At 40.0% G+C, this 26,946-nt stretch overlaps 1 protein-coding gene across 1 annotated transcript; it reads left to right on the forward strand.

Annotated features, from left to right (window-relative positions):
* Ubr7 (ubiquitin protein ligase E3 component n-recognin 7) lies at positions 1–25,532 on the forward strand. Its single transcript, XM_010609216.3, has 11 exons — positions 1–270; positions 2,652–2,785; positions 3,692–3,752; positions 10,239–10,334; positions 12,845–12,898; positions 13,972–14,077; positions 16,635–16,840; positions 17,413–17,562; positions 19,076–19,238; positions 20,364–20,425; positions 23,353–25,532. Exons 1-11 carry the CDS (start codon positions 121–123, stop codon positions 23,443–23,445), a joined length of 1,275 nt encoding a protein of 424 aa, XP_010607518.1. The 5' UTR covers positions 1–120; the 3' UTR covers positions 23,446–25,532.
* The last annotated feature ends 1,414 nt before the right edge of the window (positions 25,533–26,946 follow it).

The raw sequence follows: 26,946 nt of genomic DNA on the forward strand, positions 1-26,946 counted from the left end.
CCGTTTTCCCTCTTTATGATTGGTTCTTGGTTCTCAGGCCCCGCCTCCTTTGCTACGCCCCTCATGGTCGCTTTTCCCGCCTCCGCCGGGGCAGAGCTGTGGTCTTGGTGACAGTTGAGAATGGCTGGAGCTGAGGGGCACGCTGGGCGGCAGTCGGAGCTGGAGCCCGTGGTGTCGTTGGTCGACGTACTTGAAGAAGACGAAGAGCTGGAGAATGAGGCGTGCGCAGTCCTGGGCGGCAGCGATTCGGAGAAGTGCTCCTACTCGCAGGTGGGCTCGTGGCCCGGGCCTCGTCTGCTTTGGCTCTCCCTGAACCTCAGGAGCCTTCCCGGCCTCGGTTCCCTATTCCGCCCTCAGCCCTGGCCTCCCTCTGGTCCCTCCCGGTCCGCCGTTGGCCTGCGCTCCCGCCCCAGGCCCGGCTGCCTTTCCCTTCTTAGTCGCCCCGGCCCAATTCCTCCGCTGTGTCCAGCAGGGGCCTCCCTCCACCTGTCTTGGATGGCTGGGATTGTCCAGGCTTTGGCCCTGGAGCTGCTGGCCTGGCTTTCCTCTCCGATCTCTTCTTGGAGTCCCGAATGCTGTGCACGAAACCATATCCTTGACCTCTCGAATCCAGACATTTTTGTGCCTGTTTTTCTTATCCTAAGAGTGTTTATCAGGGATCGAACGGGAGGTCAAAGTAGAGATAAAAAGCTTTGGATCTGAAAATCTCCCTGTATGCAGTGGGCTTCTTAACAGCTCTGCAGTACAGGCTCAGTGCTCACTAGTACTCTTTTTTAAAGAAACAAAGCAAGTATCCTGTTTGCAGTCTGGCTCCTCTTCCCCCAGAAATAGACCAGAACAAGTGACCATAGCCAGAGATAAGGATTTGTTTGGCATTTGGAATACTTCGTGAATAAGGGTTTGAGGGGGTGTGTTGTGTTTTGTGACTCATGTCATATTTCAGGATACAAAAACGGAGAAGAGTGGGTAGGAAGAAAACACGTTAAAAATTGGTAGAAGGAAGAAGGTTGCCTTGGGCAGGGCTCAAACGGAACATTGAAGAAGGAGAGGAAGTACTTGAATTCAAACATAGTTTTGTTTTTTATTTTATTTTGCGGTACTGGGGCTTGAACCCAAAGCCCCATGCATGCTAGGCAAGTGCTCTACTGAGCTACATCCTCCAGCCCTGATGTCAGAATTTAACCCGTTGCCTTCACTAACCAAGTTGAATTTACACTGTGAAGTGTTAGATTCTTGACTAAACCTGGTGTCCAGAGACAGACCAAGATGTTGGCTGATATTCAGAACCTCGGATTACTACTAAAACAACCATTTCCTTCGTTAAAAAAAAAAAAGAGATCCTAAGTCTTAATGTTTTGAAAGTCTATCAAATGAACTTCCTTAAAATTGTCTTACTATAGTAAAACATTCAGAGATTTACATAGGTCACATGTATATGTTGAAAACAAAGTGAACACATGCATGTACCCACCACCCAGATCAAGAAATAATAGAATAGCTGGGCATGGTGGCGCACACCTGTAATCCCAGCACTCAGGAGGCTGAGGCAGGAGGATCACTGTGAGTTGGAGACCAGCCTGGGCTACATAGTGAGTTCCAGGTGAGTCTCAACTACATAGTGAGACCCTGTCTCAAAAAAACAAACAAACAAACCAAAAAACAAAAAAAGAAATAATAGAATAATACTGAATCCTGCCTTTATGGAGAAGGGTAACTTAGAGGAGCATAACTTTTTTTGTTTGTTTGTTTTGTTTTGTTTTGTTCTGGAGATTGAACTTGGATCCTTTTGTGCTTGCAAGACAGGCAGCAGAACCACGGGGCTAGATCTCCGGCCCATCTCTGATAAGTACTTTTTTTTTTTTTAATTGTGCCTGTTTTTCTTTCAGATTTAAATTTTGAAACATCTTAAATCTACAGTTAAGTAGAAAAATAGTGTTATGAGCACCTATGTACCTCTTAGTGTATATTCATTTTTAAATATTTTGTCACATTTGTTCTATCTCTCCTTTATATAACACACTGCCTTTTTTTTTTTTTTAACTGCTTAAAAGTACGTTGCAGGCTGGCGATTTAGCTCACTGACAGGTCCTGAGTTCAATCTCCCATACTGAAAAAAAAAAAAAAGTTAAGTCGCAGACATCATGATATACTACATTTCTGAATACTTAAGCATTTTGTACATAGGGAGAGGAGGGGGTCCTGAGGGGGAATGGGATAAAATTTTTAAAATTTATTAAAATAAATACTTCAGCATGTATCTCCTAAAAATCAGAGGGATTCTTTTCATGCATTGATTTTAGGGGGGGTGCATTTATAAGCATTTTCCAAAATTAAAATGTGATATTACTAACATAAACCTATACACATTGACCTACATATGTTAAAACGATTAAGCAGACCAACTCATTCATAGCTGATTGACAAATTTAAACTTTCTGTCACTTTAAAGAAAAATTGTATGAAAATAAACATCAGTATAGAAATGAAATATGCAACAATATTTTGGTACTCAACATTTTAAATACCATTTTTACAGGAAGATCTTGATCACAGATAATTTGATTTTATTTATTTCTCAAATCTTAGTGTTGGTATTTAGGTAACTATGCCACTTCATTAACTTACTTTCTTCTGTTTTGGGCTGTCTTTAGGGATCAGTAAAGAGACAAGCACTGTATGCCTGTAGTACCTGCACTCCAGAGGGAGAAGAACCAGCGGGAATTTGTCTGGCCTGCAGTTATGAATGTCACGGAAGCCATAAATTATTTGAACTCTACACAAAAAGGTATTGAGATAGCTGTTGTATGTTTTCTAAATGTTTAGCTTCTTTCCCAACTACAGTTCTTCTCAATCTTGTTTTTCAAAGTAGTTGTGTACTGCTGGGGATTTAGCTCAGTGGTTCTGCCTCCTGCCTCGCAAGTGCAAGGACCTGAGCTTGATCCCTGGAACCAAAAGAAAAACTACAAAGTAGTTGTGCACTAGTGAGATTTAATATAATCGGAAAGAATGATTTTTCTATGTTACAGTAAAATTATAGTACAAACACAAACTACTTATCCCATTTTGTGTGAGAGTAATATAGATACTTATTTTGTTTTTAAAGACAGGGTCTTGCTTTCTTGCCAAGGTTGGCCCTGAACTCCTGGTCTCAAGCATTTTTAACCTCAGCTTCCCTAGTAGCTAGGACTACAGGTTAGCACTCTATATATAATATATATATTTTTTTTTTTTTTTTTTTTTTTTTTTTTTTTTTTTTTTTTGTTTTTTTTTTTTTTCAATTTATTTAGTTTTTGGTACCAGGGATTGAACTTGGGTCCTTCTGCTTGTGAGGCAGGTACCAGAACCACTGAGCTAAGTCCCCGGCCCCCCCTTTTTTTTTAATGGTACTGGGGATCAAACTTGGGTCCTTGTGCTTGTGAGGCAGTAGGGGGAACCACTGAACTAAATCCCCAGCCCACCAGGTTAGCACTATTGATACATATTTATTTTGCATATTACTTTTCAGAATTATAAAATATTTCATAGTTATATGCTTGGGGAAGTTCCACATCAAATACATGAACAGCAGTCAAAGCCATGTTTTGGTTCTTAGAAATAAGTCAGAAGAGAAAAGGGTATGATTTGAATTTAAAGAGTACTTACTTCATTAGATTTTTAAAAAATTAAAATTGGCTTTTCCTCTTTATTTCAGAAATTTTCGTTGTGACTGTGGAAACAGCAAGTTTAAAAATTTGGAATGCAAATTATTTCCTGTAAGTAAATATAACAACAAATGCATTTTAAAGAACAAAGGTTGAAATTTACCAGAGTGGGTAAAAACCAACTATTTTCCAAGAAGAAGGTACTTTTGCTTATTCTTGGAAGATGCGTATTTCATTTCTTTCTTCGTTGGAAAAACAAGATAATGTTGAGAGCTTCTGATATTGATTGCCATTAATACGAAAGGTTTTGTGGGGAAACCTTTAAAGCGATTCAGGTTTATTTATATTAGTTATGCTTATGTTCTGAGGCTTTTAAAGCAAAGGTTATAAGTTTTAAAACTGTGTAAGTAAAACTTGGCAATAATGTGCACTAGATACAGATTGGACTTTTCACTGTATTTTGGCTAATAAAAACTCTGGTTAGGGGCCAGGGATTTAGCTCAGTGGTCCGCTGCCTGCCTCGCAAGCTCAAGGACCCAAGTTCAATCCCGGTACCAAAAACAAAAAACAAAAGACTATGGTTAGCTGGGGATTTAGCTCATTGCTGCTGCTGACTGCCTCACAAGTGCAAGGACCTGAGTTTGATCCCCATTATAAACAAACAAAAACTATGATTGGTTATATGGTAACTTTTAGTGAAATAGTAGATAAAAGAGAAAGTAAGGAATGTCACATTTCAGTCATAATTGCTAGAACTGTCACATCTTTCCCCTCCTTTGAAGATTAATTAATTAATTAATTAATTTATTTTGAAGGTTAATTTTATTTTATTATTTTTTTATTTAAATTGAATTTATTGGTACATTCTAGGTAGACAGTACAGTTACATTCATTACTGTGATCTTGTACCTTTACATGTCAGGTCTTGATTCTCATTTTCTTCCCCTTGTCCCTGCCCTCCCTTCACCCCCTCCTCCCCTCCCCACCTTCAAACACTTTAATTCCATTTTTATATTTTCTCATATTTTTTTCCTTTCCCTTATTCCCCTTTCCCTATCCTTCTCACTGTCCCTACACCTTTGGTCCTTTTCTTCCTATTTCATGTTGCTAATTGTCCCATTAGGATCTTGAGTACTATTTTAGTTTTTCACACCAGAGAAATTATTCGGTATTTGCATATGTTTGACTTATTTATTTCACTTAGGAGTATATCCTCAAAATGTACCCATTTACCTATGAATGAATCTACTTCCTCATTCTTTATGGCTGAGTAGTATTCCATTTTATAGAAATACCACATCTTCTTTATCCAGTTTCCAACTGATGGGCAGATGGGCTGTTTCCAAGTTTTAGCTATTACAAACTGTGCCGCTATAAACCTGGGTGCGCATATATCACTGTGGTATGATTCTTTTAGTTCTTTTGGAAAGATACCCAACAGAGGGACAGCTGGGTCAAATGGAACCTCTAATCCTAGTTCTTTGAGGTATCTCCATATTGACTTCTATAGTGGTTGCATTAGTCTGCACTCCCACCAACAATGGAGAAGGGTTCCTTTCTCCCCACAGCCCCACCAACATTTGTTATTGTGTGATTTGTTGATAGCAGCCATTCTTTGTGGGGTGAATTGAAATCTCAGTGTTGTTTTCATCTGCATCTCTCGAATGACCAATGATGTGGAACATTTTTTCATATATTTACTTGCTGCTTTTATTTCTTTGAGAAATGTCTGTTCATTTCAGATGCCATTTTTGAATTGGGTCTTTATTTTTTGGGGGGCTGGTTGTTTGGGTTCTTTATATATTCTAGATAATAGACCTTTGTCTGAGGAGCAGCTGGTAAAAAGTTTTTCCCCATTGTAGGTTGTCTGTTAGTTCTGTTGATGGTTTCTTTTGCAGTGCAGAAGCTTTTTTATTTTTTTTAAAACAGGAGAATGTTTAATATGTTCCAAAAACACAAAAGGAAGAAGCTTTTTAATAAGATGAGATCCCAGTTGTTGATTCTTTTTGCTATTTCGTGTGCTACTGAAGATTTGTTCATAAAGTCTTTTCCTATGCCAATGTCTTCCAGAGTTCTGCCTAACTTATCTTCCAGCAAGTTTAGTTTTTGTTTTTATATTTAGATCTTTAATCCACTTGGATTTTAATTTAGTGCATGGTGACAGATAAGGGTCTAGTTTTAATGTTTTGCAGGTTGAGATCCAGTTTTTCCAACACCGTTTATGAAAGAGGCTATCTTTCCTCCAGTGGGGACTGTCAGCTCCTTTGTCAAAGATGAGGTAGCTGAGTGCATCTGGAGTTGTTTTTGTGTCTTCCAATCTGTTCCACTGATCCTCAGTTCTGTTTGTTTGCCAGTACCATGCTGTTTTTATCACAGTGGCTTTATAGTATAGTTTCAAATTGGGAATTGTTATACCCGCTGCCATGTGTCTGTTGCCTAGGATGGCTTTTGCTATTCTAGGCCTCTTATGGTTCCAAATGAATTTTTGGATTATTCTTTCTAGTTCTGTGAAGTATAGTGTTAGGATTTCAAGTGGTATTGCCTTGAATCTGTATAGCAGTTTTGGTAGTATGGCCATTTTCACTATGTTGATTCTGCCTACCCAGGAGCAGGGGACATCTTTCCATTTTCTTATATCCTCCTCGATCTCTTTTTTCAGAGTGCTATAGTTTTCAGTGTAGAGGTCTTTTGCTTCTTTTAATAGATTTATTCCCAGATACTTCATTTTTTGGGGTGCTATTGTGAAAGGAATTGTTTCCCTAATTTCTCATTCAGTGAGTCTGTTACTTGTGTACAATAAGGCTATTAATTTTTGGGTGTTGACCTTGTATCCAGCTACTCTGCTAAAAGTGTCTATTAAGTTGAGAAGTCTTTTGGTGGAGTTTTTTGGGTCTTCAATGTAGAGTATCATATCATCAGCAAATACTGACAGTTTAATTTCTTCTTTTCCTATCTTTATTGCTTTAATTTCTTTCTCTTGTCTATTAGCTATGGCTAATGTTTCCAGAACTGTATTGAAGAGGAGTGGTGATAGTGGGCATCCTTGTCTTGTTCCTGATTTTAACATGAAGATTTTCAGTTTTTGGCCATTTAATATGATGTTTTCTGTTGGTTTTTCATAGATAGCCTTTATTAAGTTGAGATATAGACCATCTATTCCAATTTTTTGCAGAGTTTTTGTCATGAATGGGTGTTGAATTTTGTCAAATGCTTTTCTGCATCTATCAAGAGGATCATGTGGTTCTTGTTCTTGACTTTGTTAATATAGTGTATTACATTTATTGATTTACGTATGTTGAACCGTCCTTGCATCCCTGGAATAAGCCCAACTTGGTCAGGATGTATGATCTTCTTGATGATTTTCTGTATTCTGTTTGCTAATATCTTATTGAGGGTTTTTGCATCTATATTCATTAAGGAGATTGGCCTGTAGTTCTCATTTTTAGTTATGTCTTTCCCAGGTTTGGGAATCAAAGAGGTATTTGCTTCCAGGAATGAATTTGGAAATATTGCTTCCCTTTCAATTTTGTTGAAAAGTCTGAAGAGTAATGGCAGTAGATCTATAAATGTCTTGTAAAATTCAGCAGTGAATCCATCAGGACCTGGGTTTTTCTTTGTTGGTAAGTTTTTAATTACATTTTCAATTTCACTGATTGTGATTGGGGTGTTTAAAATGTTTTTATCTTCTTCGTTCAACTTTGGTAATTCATAAGTATCTAGAAATCTGTCCATTTCTTCTGTGTTTTCCATTTTATTAGAATACAGGTTCTCATAGTATGTATTAATGATCCTCTGGATATCTTTGGGATCTGTTGTGACTTCGCCTTTTTCATTCCTGATTGCATGAATCTGAGCCTTTTCTTTCCTTTTTTTGATAAGGTTTGCTAAGGGTTTATCAATTTTATTTAGTCTTTCAAAAAACCAACTCTTTGATTCATTTATTTTTTGTATCATTTTCTTAGTTTCCATTGCATTGATTTCTGCTCTAATCTTTATAATTTCCTCTCTTGTTCCAGCTTTGGGTTTTTCTTGCTCCTGTTTTTCTAGGAGTCTAAGATTCATCATTAGGTTGTTTATTTGATCTTGCTCTGTTTTCCTAGTGTGGGCATTCAGTACTATGAATTTTCCACATAGAACTGCTTTCATCGTGTCCCATAGATTCCTGTATGTTGTATTGGCATTTTTGTTTATTTGTAAAAACTGTCTGATTTCTTGTTTGATTTCCTCTGTGATCCATTGATTGTTCAGGAGAGTGTTGTTCAATTTCCATGTGTTTGTGAAGTTCCTATAGTTTCTTGATCTCCAGCTTTATTGCACTGTGATCTGATAATATACAGGGAATAACTTCAATTCTTTTGCATTTATTCAAACCTGTTTTGTGAACTAGTATGTGATCTGTCTTGGAGAATGACCCATGTACAGCTGAAAAGAATGTATATTCTGATTTTGTGGGGTGGAACACTCTATAGACATCTAATAAGTCCATGCGTTCCAAAACTTGGTTCAGTTCTAGTATTTCATTGTTGATTTTTTGCCTAGAAGATCTGTCTATTTGTGATAGTGGGGTATTTAGATCCCCCGCTACCATTGTATTGTGATTATTTGGTTTTTCATGTTACTTAATATTTGTTTTATATAGTTGGGGGCATTTATATTTGGTGCATATATGTTTATGATTGTCATTTCTTCCTCTTGGATTGTTCCCTTTACTAGGAAGTAGTGTCCTTCTTTGTCTCTCTTAATCAGTTTTGGTTTGAAATTTGCTTTGTCTGCAAATAAGATTGCTACCCCTGTTTTTTTCTGGACTCCTGTCACATGGAGAACTGTTTTCTATCTTTGCACTTTCAGTCTATGGGCTTCTTTTTGCACTAGGTGTGTTTCTTGTATACAACATATTGTTGGATTTTGCTTCTTAATCCATTCTGCCAATCTATTTCTCTTGATTGGTGAATTGAGGCCATTGACATTGATAGTTATAACTGATATGTACTGACTTATTATTGTCATTTTGTTGACTCTTTATTTTCTGTCCTCTTTTAGTTTCTTGCCTTGGCTATTTGATTTGCTGTGTTGGGCCTCCTGGTGTTGTGATCTTCATTGTGTTTTTGTAGGATATTGTTTAAAATTCTTAGTAGTGCTGGTTTAGTATTCATGAAGTTTCTCAAGTGTTCTTTGTCATGGAAGTATCTTATTTCTCCATCCATTTTGAAAGAGAGTTTTGCAGGATACATAGGTCTTGTTTGTAGGTTATTTTCTTTTAGGACTTGAAATACCTCACTCCAGGCTCTCCTTGGACTGAGGGTTTGTGTTGAAAAGTCTGCTGTGATTCTGATGGGCTTTCCTTTGCATGTGATTTGTTTTTCTCTTACTGCTTGTAGTATTTTGTTCTTCTGTTGGGTTTCTGGGATCTTGATTATATTATATGTCTAGGTGTAGATTTTTTTTGATCGTGGCTAGTTGGTGTCCTATATGCCTCGCTTATCTGTATGTCTAATTCTTCCCCTCTGTTTGGGAACTTTTCTGTCATTAATTCTTTGAACAGCTTTTTTAAGCCATTTGCATTTTCTCCTGGTACTTCATGGGTTCCTATCAGTCTTATGTTATTCTTCTTTGCATTATCTAGGAGTTGTTGTATCGATTTCTCATGCTTCCTTACTGTTTTTAAGAGACCTCTCTTTTTATGGTCACTGTCTGTGATCCTATCTTCTATATCTGAAATTCTATCTTCACAATCTTTTATTCTGTTGTGTAAGCTTTCAGTAGAGTTTTTAATGTCTTGGATATCTGTTTGAATCTGTTTAATGGATTCCATTTCTTTTTTATGTTGGGTGTTCATTGTTTGTATTCCTTTCTTATTGTGGGCCTTGAAGGTTAATTTTAGAAAATTTCTTTGGCATTCCTTTTTGCCCGTTCATTATGTGAAGGTCTTGGCTCTCAGAGCTATGCGCAAAGATGTACTGTACCTTGAAATTCCAGGCCATTATCAGTTCACTTCACATAAATTGGTAACTAGTATTTATGATTAACTTCTCCCTTTTTTTTAAACTTCTCTCTCTTTTTAAATTGAATTACTGTAAAGCCGGGCATGGTGGCACATGCCTGTAATCCCAGCACTTTGGGAGGCTGAGGCAGGAGGATTGCTGCGAGTTTAAAACCAGCCTGGGGTACACAGTGAGTTCCAGAGCAGTCTGAACTACATAGTGAGACCCTGTCTTAAAAAAAAAAAAATAATAATAATAATAATAATTGAATTACTGTCTTCAGTTTCCTCCCATTGCTACAAATAAGATAAAGGAAATTTTATTTTTTCCCTGTACCTTGGAAAAAGTATCTGTTAATAGGAATGAATGTTTTTTTGTTTTTGTTTTTGTTTTTGGTAGCGGGGACTGAACGCGGGTCCTTGTGCTTGCAAGGCAGGTGGCAAAACCACTGAGCTAAATCCCTGGCCCTAGGAGTGAATGTTTTCTTCAGTTTTTAAATGTTAGAAATTAGCTTCTAGGGAGAAGATATTTAATGCAGATATTTATTAAATATTTTATGATGCATGAAATTACATTTAACATTGGGCTATGGTATATACTGAAATTTATCTTTCAGGACAAAGCAAAGGTAAATTCTGGAAATAAGTATAATGACAACTTTTTTGGATTGTACTGCATTTGCAAGAGACCTTATCCTGATCCTGAAGATGAGGTAAGAGAATTGGAAGGTAAAACCTGGGACTGTGTCATCTTTAACCTTGAACTTATAGCCTCTGGGTGTCTGGAGCTTTGTAGGAGGAATTTCAAGATGCTCATTTACCCTTGCTTATAAATCTGAATTGGATCTGTCAGTTGTGCGGATCTCAACTATTCTTTTTCTTACATCATAAGAATGAAATATTGCTAGGCCAGGGATTTAGCTCAGTGGTTCTATTAAAAAAAAAAAAAAAAAAAAAAAAAAAAAAAAAGAAAAGAAATATTGCAGACGACTTTCCCAAGGCCAGAACTACTTCTCTTTCTGTCGTTCCTGCTTCCTGCCCTGTCCCCAAATACTTCGTAAAAAATGACCTTCAAGGGCCAGGTGTTTAGCTCAGTGGTTCTGTTCTGCTGCCTGCCTGGCAAGTACAAGGTCCTGAGTTCAATCCCCAGTACCAAAAAAAAAAAAGACCTTCAAATTCTCTCCTCCCTGAAAGACTTGTGTACAAACTAGATCCTCTTAAAAAATTTAAAGTATACTCAAAATTTTAAAAGATTTTCCCTTACTCTTGAGCTTTTTTTTGGCGGGGGGGGGGGACAGGGTCTTGCTATGTAGTTAGGCCCGGCCTTGGCCTTGAACTTGCTATGTAGCCCAGGCTGGCCTTGAACTCAGCAGTCCTCCTGGCTCAGCCTCCTGAGTGTTTGGATTACACGCATGTGCCACCATACCTTGCTCTCCCACCACACCTGGCTCTCTGTGCTTAACCTTCCAGCCACAGTCACTGTTAACACTTTTTTTTTTAATGTTTTCAGGCCTTTCTGTGTCCACCTAATAATATTTGAATGAGTTTCAATGTGTATTTTCTTTTAATAAATTGAAAATTCTGTACATTTACTTCTGCAGCTGGCTTTTCTCACTTCTTAATATATTGTAAACATCCTTCCTTTTTTTTGTTGTTTTTTGAGACAGGGTCTCACTATGTAGTTGAGACTGACCTGGAACTCACTGTGTAGCCCAGGCTGGTCTCGAACTTACAGTGATGTTCCTGCCTCTCAGCCTCCTGAGCGAGTGCTGGGACTACAGGTGTGCACCACCACGCCCAGCTTCAGCCCATCTTTTGATTGGGTAGAGTTTTACCCATGTACTGATTTGAAAGAGTGCTGTTTGTATCTAGCAAAAGTAGCTCTGTGCATCCTTTCTTTTTTTTTTTGGGTACTAGGAGTTGAACTCAGGGCCTTATTATTGCTAGGCAAGTGCTGTGCCACAGAGCTATATCCCCAGTCCCCTGCCTCCTTTCTTGCTTGTTATTAGTGTTGGAATTGTAATTATATAGAATTATATAGAACCAAATTATATAGAGAACAAAATTGAAAATATGTTTGAGTTAATAAAAATAAACTTTAAAACTGGATATATTAAGGCATTGGCTAACTTGTAACACTGTTGAATAAAGACAAAAGCAGATGATTAATTCATTGATGGGCAGAAAGAAAAGAGTAAAACTACTTTGTAGTGTGTGTGTGTGTGTGTGTGTGTGTGTGTGTGTGTGTCTGCTTTGTTTACTTAAACTACCATGATAAAAGAACAGAACACTTTAGGAGATAATTAGTAGATATGAAAGACTGGGAATAAAAGAAAAATCATCCCTAAAATAGTTTATGTCCTTGATTCATAATTTTCAAGGTGTAGACATTTCATTATTTTATTTGTTCAAACAGAGAAGCCTAAGGCCGGGATTTAGCTCAGTGGTGTTGCTGCCTGTCCTGCAAGCACAGGGTCCTGAATTTGATCCCTGGTACCGCAAATAGAGAAGTCTACATTATCAACAGATTATTGGTAACATTTACTTTTCAGTTTTACCTGACAGGATGTTATGATTAAAAGGTCCCAGCTGTCACATTCTTTTTCTTTTCTTTTTTTTTTTAAGCTTGCAAACAAATTTATTTGGATGGCGCTTTGATAGGTTTGCATATGGGGGAAGTCCCTCAGAGCACAGTGTCACATCTGTGTTGGTCAATTCACATTTCTTCCCTGGGTTTGGGCTTCTGTATAAAGTGGGAATGCCGGACTAAAGTTTTTTTTGTTTTGTTTTTTTTCTGGTACTGGGGATCAAACTTGGAACCTTGTGTTTGCGAGGCAGGTGGCGAAACTACTGAGCTAAATCCTCAGCCCAGACTAAAATTTTATGAGAGATAAAGTGACTGGTACAAAAGAGCTTTGATAATTGTGTATTAAGTTCTTATCCCAGTATAATAAATATATAAATATACAGAATGCATTTATTTGTCCCCTTAACTACTATTATGTAAATAGAGTTATCACAGAGTTGGCAGAGAAGTTTTTTGTTTTTCATTTTGTGGTTCTGGGGACCAAACCCTGGACCTCACATATACTCAGTAAGGCTTCTACCACTGAGCTATACCCTCAGCCTCAAGAATTATTTAATATCTAATTCTACTTCATGCCAGTTTACTTCCGTGTCCCAGGATTCAATCATTATTAACTAACAACTTTTTCTATGTTAGGTTCCAGATGAGATGATCCAGTGTGTAGTCTGTGAAGACTGGTTCCATGGAAGAGTAAGGAAAACTTCTACCTTTTAAAACCATTGTATCCACAAAAATATAGATGATCTTTTCCTTTTTTTGGTTTTTTGAAACAGGGTCTCACTATACTATGTAGTCCAGGCTGGTCTCGAACTCACAGCGATTCTTCTCCTGAGTACTGGGATTACAGGCGTGCGCCACCATGCCTGGCTGATCTTTTCCTTTTGAATTGTCTAATTTCACATTATAATTACTTTTCTTAAAAAAAAAAAAAAAAACCTATAGGGGGCTGGGGACTTAGCTCAGTGCTGCCGCTGCCTGCCTCACAAGTGCAAGGACCCAAGTTTGATACCTGGTACAAAAAAAAAACAAACCTATACAGAGGGGATAAGAAAAGAATTAAGATATATACATGTATTAACTCTACATGGTAAATTTTGTACTGCAAAAAACTATAAAGTTATGATCAGTGTACTGTTACAGTATTTGTTTATAAAACAACAGGCATTATGGGCATTTTTAAAATTCCATTTGAAATTGATTTCAGTAAAACTACATAATATATAATTTATTTGAAACTCTAGACACAAAATTAGGCCGGGGATTGCCACCTTCCTCACAAGTGCAAGGACCCAAGTTTGATCCCTGGTACCAAAAAAAAAAAAAAAAAAAAAACAAAATTCATGTGTGACAAAATTCATCAATTCATCAGATTGGTGGTTGGTGGAGACTGACTGCTAAAGGGCAGGAGGGAACTCAGAAAGATGAAAATGTTATGTATCTTGGTGGTGATAGTGGTTGGTGGTAACATGGATGTATACCTTTATTAAACTCAAAGTTGAAAATGTTCACATCCTGTGATCGAACCAGCTCACTTTTAGATGTAGTGCACTGTATATCAAACTGCTGTTGGAGACCCACTTTTAGTGAAGATTCAAATCTGTTCAGGGTGCCTTATCCGGGGAGTATTCATCTTGAAAGTAAGGAGGCTCTATCTTGAGGTCCCTTCATTTTTCAAGGATTGGATAATAATTAACTATGGGCATGTTAGACAGCTTAGAGATCACCAGAAAGAAAAAAACAACAGCTTTGTTTTTAATTTACAGCATCTTGGCACCATTCCCCCTGAGAGTGGGGACTTCCAGGAAATGGTGTGCCAGGCTTGTATGAAACGCTGCACCTTCTTGTGGGCTTATGCTGCTCAGCTGGCAGGTAGGTGCCTTTGTGAAGTTGGTGTGACACAGACTTGTGTTTGTTAAATTTGTATTTTCAGTTCAGAATTTTTAGCAACTATTTTGGACTCTGAGGTATACAAGATAATGTTTATAGATTGTTTGGAAGACCACTTAGGTCAGATTTGAACTTAAATGGTGTGGTGTAGAGTATGGATGAGACTAGAAGTAGAGAAAATGGAAGAAACAGGTTTGGTTTTGTTTTTTGCAGTCTTAGGGATAGGACCAAGGGCTTCTTGCTGAGTTATACACTCATAACCCTTTTCATTTATTCATTTATTTATTTCTCATTGAGTTTATTGGTACATTTTAGGTATACAGTACAGTTACATTCATCATTAGGATCTTATACCTTTACATGACAGGTCTTGCTTCTCATTTTTTCCCCTTGTCCCTGCCCTCTCTTCACCCCTTTTTCTCTTCCCTATTTACAAATACTTTATTTCCATTTTTTCATTTTCTCGTTTTTTTTCTTTTCCCTTATTAGCTTTCCCCTACTCTTCCCACCTCCCCTACACCTTTAGCCCTTTTCTTCCTATTTCACATTGTCAATTATATCATTAGGATTTTTTTATTTTGAGACAGTCTCTCACTAAGTTGACCAGGCTGGCCTCAAACTTGCAGTCCTGCTGGGCCGGGGATTTAGCTCAGTAGCACTGCGCCTGCCTCTCAAGCTCAAGGTTCTTAGTTCCATCCCAGTACCAGAAAATAAAATAAACAAACACTACAGGGTGTCATGGCACATGCCTCTGATACCAGCAGTGGCAGGCTGAGACCTGGAGTACTGCAAGTTTAAACCCAGCCTGTTAGCAAGACTCTGTCTCAAAACAAACCCAGCCTGTTAGCAAGACTCTGTCTCAAAACATAAATGGTGGCACACACCTGTAATCCCAGCACTTGGGAGGCTGAGGCAGGAGGATTGCTGTGAGTTCGAGACCAGTCTGAGCTACACAGTGAGTTCCAGAGCAGTCTGAACTACATAGTGAGACCCTGTCTCAAAAAACCAAAAATAAACAAACAAAAAAACAGTAAATGAATAGAGCCGGGGATGTAGCTCAGAGGCACAAAACCTGCCTGGCAAGCACAAGGTCCTGAGTTCTATCCCTGGTACAAAGGGGGGAAAAAAAAAAAGAAAGAAAAGAAGGAAAGGTCTGGAAATGTAGCTCATTCTGAAGGCCTTGAGTTTAATCCCCAGTATAAAGAAAAAATTAATTTAGATCAAAGCAGATGGCAGATGGTGATAACAGTTTATTATTTAGTACTGTACTTTTATCATACACTAAGAAATTGACTCAAAACAACTAATCCACGGTAAATAGTATTGAGGCATTAAATATCTTTTTGGTAATGCCAAATATGTTACTTTCTTTTTTTTTGGTACCGGAGATCGAACTCGGGTCCTTGCACTTGCGAGGCAGGTGGCGGCTCTACTGAGCTAGATCCCCGGCCCCTCCTTAATTTATTTTTAAGGTAGCAGTTACTCATAATCTTTGGGGCTCTGGCCTCTTAATTTCTTCTCACCTTTGGGAACATTTTCACCGTACAAACCACAAATAGGATAGGTATTACACCAAAGATTATCATCCAGTCCTTTTTTTTCCTTTCATGGTATTGGAGATTATACCTCATACTGAGCTACATCCCGAGACTTTTTAAAATATTTTATTTGGAGAAGGGTCTAAGTTGCTAAATTGTCTGGGCTGGGCTTGAACTCAAGATCCTCCTGCCTCAACTCCCCAAAGTGCTGGGATTATAGGCATGCACCATCATAGCAAATTTCATCCTGTACTGTTTTTTGAGATAGGATCTTGCTTTGTAGTTCAGGCTGGCTCTGAACTCACTATGTAGCCCAGGGTGGCCTTAAACTCACAGTGATCCTTCTGCCTTAGCCTCGGGAGTGCTGGGATTACAGGCGTGTACCACCACACCCAGCAATCCTACATTTTTGATTTGCCTCAATTTTCTTAAACTTGATGCTCCTTCCCATTTACATCTTTTCTTTTTACGGATATTATACCTGTGTGTGTTTCTCATTCACTGAGTTTCTTAATTGATCTTCCTCTTCTTCCTTCATTTCCTTGCAGATGGCTTCATCTGCTATTAAAATGCCATCAACCAACCTGAGCCCCCTTACCATTTCTCTTCTCGCCTTTATGTTTTTTCTGCTTTGACACCCATCCTTTTGATTTCCTCTTCCCAGGAAAAAAAAAGCTGATGGTTCTTCAAAACTACCCTTCTACTTATGTTTGCAGTTAAATCTCTTCCTCCTGCCTTTTGTTTCTTGAGGATCCCATCTCTCTTTAACACCTCTAGAATATTCTTTTCTCCTTTATATATAAAGTACTTAGTGATTGCTATTTTCAAATGAATTGTTTCACTGTTTGATATTTCCTTTCTAGAATGTAAAGTTGTCTTTTTTTCTTTTCTACATTCTGAAATATTTTAAAATCAGGATAAGTTATTTCATTGTCTGATTGGTCTGTGGATAAGTGTGTGTGTCTTCAATACTACTATTATTTCTTCTCATTGAATCACAGTGACCAAAATATCTGCTGAGGATGATGGATTAGTGCTGAATGTTGATGGAATAGATGATCAGGAAGTTGTCCAGACTGAAAATGGAGACCAAGATAATACCCTCAAAGAGGATGTTCCAGAACATGCAGAGGATCCTGACAAGGACGTTAAAGCAGAGCAGAATAATGAGCCATGTAGCAGCTCTAGTTCTAAATCTGATCTCCAGGTAACAGATGGAGGACAAGCCGTAAAAGACATAAAACGTAGACAACATTAATTCTATAAATTCTGCAGCTTTGGATTTCTTTCATATTCTTTGTCACAGGAAATCCTTTTAGGGCTGGGGATTTCGCTCAGAGGTGCTTAGCCTGTCTTGCAAGCACAAGGCCCTGAACTTGATTCCCGGTACCAAAAAAAGAAAGGAAATCCCTTTAGCTGTTCATGGTGGCACACATCTGGGAGGCTGAGACAGGAGAATCATGTGCTCAAGCCTACCCTGGGCAATTTAGTGATTTAGGGCTCCCCATCTCAAAAAACAAAACAAAACAAAACAAAAGACATGGGGTCGGGATTTAGCTCAGTGCTGCTGTGCCTGCCTCGTAAGTGCAAAGTCCTGAGTTTGATCCCTGGAACCACAAAAAAAGAAAAAGAAAAAAAGACTGGGGATGTAACTCAGTGCAAGACTATTAGGTTCAATCCTAATATTGAAAGAAAACAAATGTAAAAATCCCATACAAAGTCTAATCTATGAAAAATATGATACCTTAAAAAACACTTCAAAGCTTAATTTTATTTCAGACAGCATTTAAGAATCAAAGCTTCAACACAGAGTCACAATTTGGCTGCAAACTTCAGGAGCTCAAAGCTAAGCAATTTGTGAAGAAAGACACTGCCACCTATTGGTCCTTGAACTGGCGTAGCAAATTATGCACATGCCAAGACTGTATGGTGAGTATCTAAGTTGAACATTTGAGTATTTTGTGTACTGAAAAGTATATTTCTAGAATTGATGTAAGAGTATAGGGAACTTTCTTTTCAGTTTTTTGAGACAGGTCACACTATGTAGCCCAGGCTGACCTCAGACTCATGATAATCTTCCTTCCTCAGCCTCCTGAGTGCTGGGATTACAAGCATGCACCACCATGCCTGGCTTTTTCAAATTTTTTCTATTAAGCAAATTTGTGAAGTCATATTTATACCAGAATTGCTATAGAAAATAAGTGTTATGTAGCACATTTTGTTCCCTTATCTTTCTTTTTTTTTTGAGACAGGGTCTCACTATGTAGTTGAGACTGACCTGGAACTCACTTTGTAGCCCAGGCTGGTCTTGAACTCACATTGCTCCTCCTGCTTCAGCCTCCGAGTGCTGGGATTACAGGCGTGGTGCGCTACCATGCCTGTTTTGTTCCCTCATCTTTTAATGGAAAATAGCAGTTCTCCTTTTCATATCATAAAATTGCTTGGAAACATAAATTGCTTGAAAGGTGTAATAAATAAGTCAGTGTGAATTCTTTTTTTTCCCTCCCTCCCTCCTTTCTTTTTCTGTTTTGTTTTGTTTTGTTTTTTGAAACAGGGTCTCACTATGTAGTTGAGACTGACCTGGAACTCACTTTGTAGCCCAGGCTGGTCTCGAACTCACAGCAGTCCTCCTTCCTCAGCCTCCTGAGTGAGTGTTGGGATTACAGGCGTGCACCACTACGCCTGGCTTTCTTTCTTTTTTTAAGAGTAGGAAAAATTTATTGAGGGAAAGAAAGTTTTCGTCTAAGAGAAAGTGGGTTGCCTGCTCACCCTACTTCTCCAAGATGTTTTATACAGCAAAGCTGTATAGTGAGGCGGGTTCTTTTCTCTCTCTCTCTCTTTTTTTTTTTGTACTGGGGATTGAACTCAGGACCTTCGACCTGTGAGGCAAGTGTGGTGCCACTGAGATAAGTCCTTGTCGCTTTTCATTTTTTGGTACCGGGAATCCAACTCTCTTCCCTTCCTCCCCTCCCCTCCTCTTCTGTCTTGTCTTCTTTCCTCTTTTTTTTTTTTTTTTTTTTTTTTTTGTAGACAGAATCTCACTGTGTTCCCCAGGATGTCCTCAAATTCATGATCCTCCTGCCTCAGCCTCCCAAGTAACTTTGATTGCAGGTGTGGAGCACCACCTATGGCTTAATCAGTGGTATTTATTATTGATTGATTTATGATACCTGGGGATTGAACTCAGGACCTGCAAGGCAGGCAGAGTCAGTGGCTTTTAAATAAAGAGCTCATAGACCTACAACATCCACTGAGAAGTTCGGAGATTTCTGAAAAAGATCTGGGCAAAAAATAGAAATCCTTCCAGCAACTCTGCTAAGAAGCTCAGATTTTTCTAGGTGTTCATTTAAAAATAAATACATTTTTAGTCATTTCCATGGACATTTGATTTTCTGAAAATTATATGCAGTTCTAATGGAAAAACTGGTTTTATTTTTTAAAGAAAATGTATGGCGATCTAGATGTCCTGTTCCTGACGGATGAGTATGACACCGTTCTGGCTTATGAGAACAAAGGCAAGACTGACCAGGCGACTGAGAGGAGGGACCCTTTGATGGATACGCTTAACAGCATGAACAGGGTCCAGCAAGTGGAGCTCATTTGTGGTTAGTACTGTGTGTGTGTGTGTGTGTGTGTGTGTGTGTGTGAAAATTCATAAGATTTATTTCCCTGTGCAAAAGAAATGTAAAAGAAGGTAGTAAGCACCTGGATTTCTAATTTTATGCAAAGAAAATGCAAAAATTGTGTACCGGGTTTCAGCTATTGCTTGTTTTTAATATTGCTGAGTATTCTGCTGCTAGAACCATGGACTTACGAGTTTCATGCTAAAATAATTACGTTTGAGAAACCACAGTCTGTACTATTTTGATTAAGGGTAGATATATATAAATGCAGAATTATAGCAAACTTTTCCATCCATAGAGATAATTTTCACTGGCATTATAGGTCATCTTTTTGAGCAAAGTATGTCATCTTTTTGACAGTTCTAGAGCTTGCTTCAGTGATTCACAGAAAACCACTGGAAGGAAAAACATCCCTAACCCCTTAATTGTAGGCTTTTACATTCCCCCCGCCCCAGCATGGCCAACTTTCTTCAGTTTCTGTCCCAGCCATTTTCCTCTTGGATGCCACCACCTTTGTGTGCTTTTCATGGCATTATTTTTCTCTTTTATTTGTAACTTTTTGGTTCATTCCTTTTGCCCTTATCAGATGGAAAGTCTTTTTGATGAGAGTGGGTGCATTGTTGTAGCCCTCAAGGTGCCTCACATAATACAAACTATTGAGTGAATGAGTTTTAAAACTTAATGTTGGATGAGTCCGAGTTTATTTCAGGAACTAGAAATCCAAAGAAATAGGAAACCCTTTTAAAAATTCTTTGTTGATCTTTATAGGAGTGAGGACATTTCTGTTTTTTGTTTGTTTGTTTGTTTAAAATAAAAGTATCCCAGTTATTAAAATGAGGGAAGTCCAAAGAATTTGTAGGACATTGGGAACATGTTTCTATGCAGGTTTCACATAAGAAAATTTTGACTTAAACCATTTAATGTATTCAACTGCAAATTAACATTTTGTTTTTACTTTTTTTTTTGGTACCAGGGATTGAACTCAGGTCCTTATGCTTGCGAGGCAGGCGGTAGAACCACTGAGCTAAATCCCTGGCTCCTAACATTTTGTTTTTAAAAGCATGTAGCTTACCTAAATTTCAAGTGCTTGTTGTGGTTTTGATTTAGAATACAATGACCTGAAGACTGAACTTAAAGACTATCTGAAGAGATTTGCTGATGAAGGCACGGTATGTTAAAGAATTTTAATCATAGGCTTTTACATTTTTAATAAACTTTATTTTCTTTGCTGATTAAAGGACAGTGGAGTTAGGGAAGTATAAGGCACTTGCCTAGCACGAGTGAGGCCTTGGGCTCTATCCCCAGCACCACAGGGATAAAAATAAAAGACTAGAGTAAAAAATGGAGTACTTGAAAATTTAAGGCCGAAACTAAAGTGTTATTGGCAGGCTTGGGGTGTCAGTAGGAAATAGTAAACCCCCAGGGACCTGTTAGGAGTCCTTACCAACAACCTCAGATCCCCAGAAGGGATGTGAGGAGCAGCAGACACTGGCCTGGGGAGCATCTGAGGCTGAAAAGAAGGCTGAAGACCCTGCCTGTGGGTCCTGGCTTTGGAGCAATGATTCCTGGTGGGGAGGGAGAAGTGACTGGGCAGGCAAAATTCAAACCAGACCAAGTTTCTGGGATTCTAAGAGCTGGAGACTAAAAAATTTCTCCTCCTCCTCAGAAAATGTGTAATTTTAAGCCTGGGTCTAGAATGTCATTTAAAATAGGGTTCCAGATAAATTTGTAAGTACTTCCTAGTTGTTTACATATGTTTGTAGCAGATTATTTTTCTTTTTTTGGAACCGGGGATTGAACTCGAGTCCTTGTGCTTGCAAGGCAGGCCACCGAACCACTGAGCTAAATCCCCGGCCCCATACAGATTATTTTTCTAAAAAAACCTGTCTTTCACAGGAAAACAGGAAAATTAACCCTTCTCCTCATAGCCTAAGAGTGTCCTTATAAACAGTTAAAGTTCCGCTCCGCTGTAGCCAGAATCCAGATCCTTATCCCCATAGCTTTGACTATGGGGAGAATGTTAAACTCTAGATAGTCTCAGATGATAGACTGATTGCATTTTATTTAATGTTTACATCTGATGGTAAAAAAAAAAAAATAACATCTAGAAACTACAAACTTTGAGACAAAGCAATAAAATGATTTATTGTTGAACCCAGTATTTATTCATTAGCATTTCTACTCTGAGCACTGGCTGTGAGCACTGGAGGACATCTAGGAGCGCACGCTGTAGTTGTGCTTTTAGGTCTCGGGCCTCAGAGTCCATAACTCACATTCCCTCCCAGTGGCTTTTAGTGTTTCATCTGTGTGAGCCAGTGCAGGGCCAGACCCTTCATTTATTCGCACTTTATAATTGTAGATTCCTGAGCCATTTAACTGAGGCATCTCAGGGTGTGTCGTTAGCTTTCCAGACCCTGAATCCTGGGGTTCAAATTCCTTATCAGTTGCCCGGCAGTTTTCTTCTTGGTGCTTGTGAAGCTAGTGTATCAGCTACTGCTGTTGTGCAAAGTGCTGACAGAGGTCTTTGAGAACTAATAGCTATTTTATATATTTATTTGTTTTGTTTTGAAACAGGGTCTTGCTTTGCAGTTCAGGCTGGCCTTGAATTCACTATGGTAGTAGCCCAGGCTGGACTTGAACTCACAGCGATGCTCCTGCCTCAGCCTCCTGAGTGCTGGGATTACAGGCATGCGCCACCACGCCCAGGCTATTAATAGATATTTTACCCTAAGAAAGGTGTTGCAAATCATCGCACCTTTTGTTTGAGTGAGTCAGTAACACCCTGGGGAAGGGAGAGGGAGGTTTTCACCCTGTCCTGTGACTGATTTCTCTTGTACTTCTTCATCCCTTTCCCTTCTGCTCACATACATTCACATCCTCTTTTTCTTTTTTTCACTTTCGAATCCCACTATCCAGCATCTGTTACTGTTGTAATTAAAGGTAAATTAACAAACCTGTCTCTTACGGTGACTTCTAGGCAGCTTTCTCTCTGATCACATGGCATAGACTCCCTCCTGGGATGAGCAGGGATCCCTAGGTTGTTCCATTTTGCCTTTTTAATTTATATTTTCCCTCTTGTTTTTTAAAAATTTTTTTTTAGTTTGCTTATATTATAAACACTTTTGTATAATTTTTAAAATTATTTTACCATAAAACAGAAGATTTGCCATTTTTATTGCACAAGCTGGATTTACTAAAAGAAGTGCTTCTATAGTTTTTCCCAGTAATTTTTGTGCTTATATAGCACATATCTTTAATTTCAGACACTCGAGGAAGTTAAAGTGTGTGAAGCAGACCAGACTGTTTTCTGTGGGTGACTGTAGGGCTGAGGGACATTGCTGTAAGACAGCTGTGGCACAGAGTCCCAGGAGCCCTTCCCGGCCTCAGGCTGGGTGCTGGCGTTGCCACTCTCCCGTCTGATAATCGTGACTGTGCCAGGCGGGGCTTACAGGCATCATCCAGACTTCCCGGCCCCGTTAGACAGGCGCTGCTTTTATCTCATTTCACTCGGGGAAGCTGAGGCAGGGCATGGAAGCTAAGCTTTGAACCATCTTGCTCTACGGCTCAGCTGTGTGACTCCAAGTGTGCCAGCTTCATGAGCCCGGATGATGTCTTCTGTAAAAATCGAGGCGATATAATTAATTTTACATTACAGCAGAGGTCCTCAGCACATGATGGTTCGACTTAGGTTTTTCTGATCTTGCCAAGGTGTGAAAGGAATACTTACTCCGTGAAATGACTTTGAACTGTGGATTTGGATCTCTTTCCAGGCTGGCAATGTGTGATCAGATCCTCTCTCTTGAAGGAGCAGTGGCCACGACAGCCAGCCGTAGTTCCCAGTTACCCCTGGATTACACCACTAGTCTGTACTGTGTTGCTAAGCCCTGTATTTCGTTGGTCATATGTGTTAAATGCATTTTCAGCTTAGGGCATTTTCAGCTTCCAGTGGGCTTCTCCAGTGTAACCCCATCATAGGTCTGTAAGTCGAGGAGCATCTATAATTTTTACCAGTAATGTTGTTTGACTTGTTTGTGAATATCGCAACCTTTTATTGCTCTGTCATACAGTTTTCTTTCCTATTGTTTTTCATTCACAGGTTGTTAAGAGAGAGGACATTCAGCAGTTCTTTGAAGAATTCCAGTCAAAAAAGAGAAGAAGACTGGATGGGATGCAGTATTATTGCAGCTAGAGTGAAGTACGGAGCTTTCTCACTCAGACCAGTGAAAAGGCCGCTTACTATTCCAGGAATAAAGAGGCGTATTTCACACTTGGTCCCCTTCCTGTCCCGTGAGGCTTCCTCCTCCGTCCTCACTCCTTTCCTTCTCCTTCACTAAGGTAGCCACAGTGATTATGCTGATCTCACAGCCAGCGTCCTTCTTTAACTCAGCTAAATGCAGTTCATTCCACAGACTTTAGCTCTCCTGCCCCAGGATACCCAGGGTTTTCTGCTTATAAGTTTTAAGAAGTTTGGTTTGGTTTTGAGAAAAAAAAATTGGTTTCTTTTAAAAGAATTTGTTCTTTTAAAACATTTGTTCTGAATGTTTGTCCTTCACCACAGAGCTGTTGCCTTCCAGAGCCTCTGTAGGTGTCCAGAAGGCTTCCTTCCTGTCAGCCTGAGCCTCTTTCTGTCCCCACCCCGTGATCGTGGTGCCTTGGGTAACAGCTTCCTCAGCCTGGCCTGCCTGCCCTTCCGCCTCCTCCCTGCTGTCTGAGGTTTGGTCATTGCTTGCCAGGGTCTAGGGACTTGGAGTAGCCAGGACTGGTGGATTGGTTTATGACCTGGATTTCTGTCCGAAGCAGGGAGATTGATGACAGGATTGAGGAGGAAAAACTTTGTTACAAATTTTACTAATAAAGTGAAATTTTCATTCACAACCCTACTGGCACTCCAATATTAGAATATTAGTACTGTAGTGCTCACAGGGCTTCCTGGGAAAAAGTCTGCCAGCACACGAGCCCCTTTTTGCTGCCTAAAAAATGACCGGATATCACCCCTGTGAAATCTTGGTGGTTTACAAAGTCCTCTGGATTTCCTTATATTTTCAGGGATATTCATAAGCATATATTTAAAATGGACCTATTTTGATACTGTTCTGTTACGAAAATGTTAGAACCCCAATAAGTTATCTTTCCCCTTGAATCTGCTGAAGACAAAAGTAACTGACTTAGATACTTGTAGTGAGCAGAGGCAGTGACTGCCCTGCTTTGGAAGAGACAGACTGGAAGTTTCCAGACAAGGCCCTGGGCTGCACGAATGATGAGTCTGTGTACATAATTGTAACGTCCACAGCCACTTCTCGATGACTGAGGTCTTCTTCTGAAGATCCTCGTGGAATGTTGTATAAAACCCCATTTTTGAGGGGAAGTCCCTTCAGTTGGTAGGAAATCTCTCTAAAGCCCTTCAGTCTGTCTGGAAAACACCTTTTGGTAAATATAGAGCCCTCATTTCCTCCTGAAGGAACACAGACTTTCCTGATGGTAAATGACACTCAGGCTTATTAGAAGCAACATTGTAGCTTTGGGGCCACATGGGTCTATTAATATTCCTTTTATGCTGGGCAACAGTCATGTGGACAAGTGCAAACTAATCTCTGGACAAGATGGAAAAAAAAAGTCAAGGCCTTAGAGAAGTTGTCCCATTCCTGCTTGTTGGTACTCAGCCTCCTAATTACCAATGCTCATGAAGACCGATGTGTGGGGCCAGGTCTTCTGGCTGCAGGAGATGCTTGTGTGCCGAGAGCCTTGTGGAGAGGGCTCTGTTAAAAAGCTAAGAGCATCTGCAGACAGATCTTTCAGATGTCTGAGGATGTCTTGAACCCCTTCTGCAAAGTTGTTCTCGAGTGTACCATGCCCTTGTGAAAGTCTGTATCTTTCCAGTGTCTGATTTAACTATGGGAAAGCTCCTTACCACCTGGACCGTTCAGGATGAGGTCTCTGGGCCACGTAGCACTGTGCCATGCAGCCCCAGTGCCGAAGGGCTCCTTTCTGAAAGTACTGCTCCTTCTTTTACATTAACCAGAAAACCTCCTTTTTTACCTGTTCACAACTAGTTTTCTTATTGACTATATATAGGACTGTCTCTTCTTGTAGAGACTGATTTTGGCCAACATGTGGCAGTTGATAATGCATGTTTTATGCAAAATTCAAATATGGTATTAGTTGCTTTTAAGAAATCCTGACATTATATGTGCATTTTTGTAGAAATTGTTACTGGACTTATACGTACATTCTGAACTCCATCAGGTTTCTGTAAAATTTAAATAAATAAAACCAATTCAAAGCAGTTGCTTTTCTGCTTGTTCTTAGGTTTCCATCTACATGCCCGCCCCGGTTTCCTCTGCAGGGGAGTAGCTGTGTGTGGTGCTCTCCAGCACCTGTCCCGCAGCTCCACCCTGACACCCTCGAGACGACTGGGTGCCCTCCACCTCTCCTGCTCCTGCGACTCTCCCTCATGGGCCAGCAGCCTGGCTTCTCTGTCCTCACTGCTGTGGGCTTCGTGCTCCTAGACCCAGCTGGCCAGCAGTTCCACTAGGCAAACTGAAAAGGTCTTCAGACAGCTGTTTGGGCTTCCACAGCAGGTGCCACTGTGGAGTGAGGTGACCCCTGAGAGAAGGGTCCTCGATACCCTGGCACCCTGGGACCAACAGCGGCTTGGGCTCTGCCTATTCTTATGTCTTCTCTTGCCCTCAGGGCAACCGGATGGTTCTCATTGGCCTAGGCCAGCTGAGACACAGTAGTGAGGTGACATCCCAAGGTCACAGTACCCACACGGGGCAGGGGCTGCACTCCCTAGTTTCCAGGCCTGGAGCAATAAATGGGATGGCAACAACTGAACCAAGAAGCTGCTTTGGAATGAGAGTCCCCTACATGTTTTTTTTTTGGTACCAGGGATCAAACTCAAGACCTTGCGCGTTTGAGGCAGGTAGCGGCACCACTGAGATAAGTCCCCAGCCCTAGAGTCCCCTACTTGATGCACTTCCCACCTGGTCCCTTTGTGGGCAAAATGCTGCTGACCGAGGATCTGCTTTTTCTTCAGTGACCTCTTAATTATGGGTAGAGATGGCCTGACATGCTGTTACTGGCTAATATTCATATAGCTACTTTGCCTTGGACTATATTCCACTTCGGCACAAATCCATGGGAATGCTGTGTGAATTCGTTTGCTTAATATCTGTCTTCCCCATTAAACCACAAACGCACTGAGGTCAGGAACTGGCCGCCCTGCTCATCACTTTCCAGCAGTGGCATGATGGGTGCCCCAGCAGGGCTGTGTATTCGTGTGCATAACCCTACCTAATCCTCACAATGACCTGAGGGAGACACCTGCACACCCCCACTTTTCAGTTGGGGAAACTGAGGCTCAGAGGGGTCGAGGTTCCCCAGCTAGTAGGTGTCAACCCGCAGAAATTGGGCACTCTTAACTCCACTGATCTGGCTTCAAGGACATGGGCACCTGGGAGCAGCTGGGAAGATGCTGATAGCTTAAGGCACAGGGTGCCATAGTTGCCCTGGGGTGAGAAGGACTTTGTGTCCTGGGTTGGTTTGGGACTCTACCGGCACCTAACCTGCTGCAGGCAAGGGGATCAAACCTTCCAAGTAGCTTGACTCCAGGTCGCTCCCACTCGCGTGTTGTAGCAAAAAGAAGTGGCCAGACATGCAGCGCCCATCTTCGCCCACCGGGAGTCACAGC

Source organism: Fukomys damarensis, unplaced genomic scaffold (assembly GCF_012274545.1).
Source record: "Fukomys damarensis isolate Sample0158 unplaced genomic scaffold, DMR_v1.0_HiC HiC_scaffold_21, whole genome shotgun sequence".
Lineage (NCBI taxonomy): Eukaryota > Metazoa > Chordata > Mammalia > Rodentia > Bathyergidae > Fukomys > Fukomys damarensis.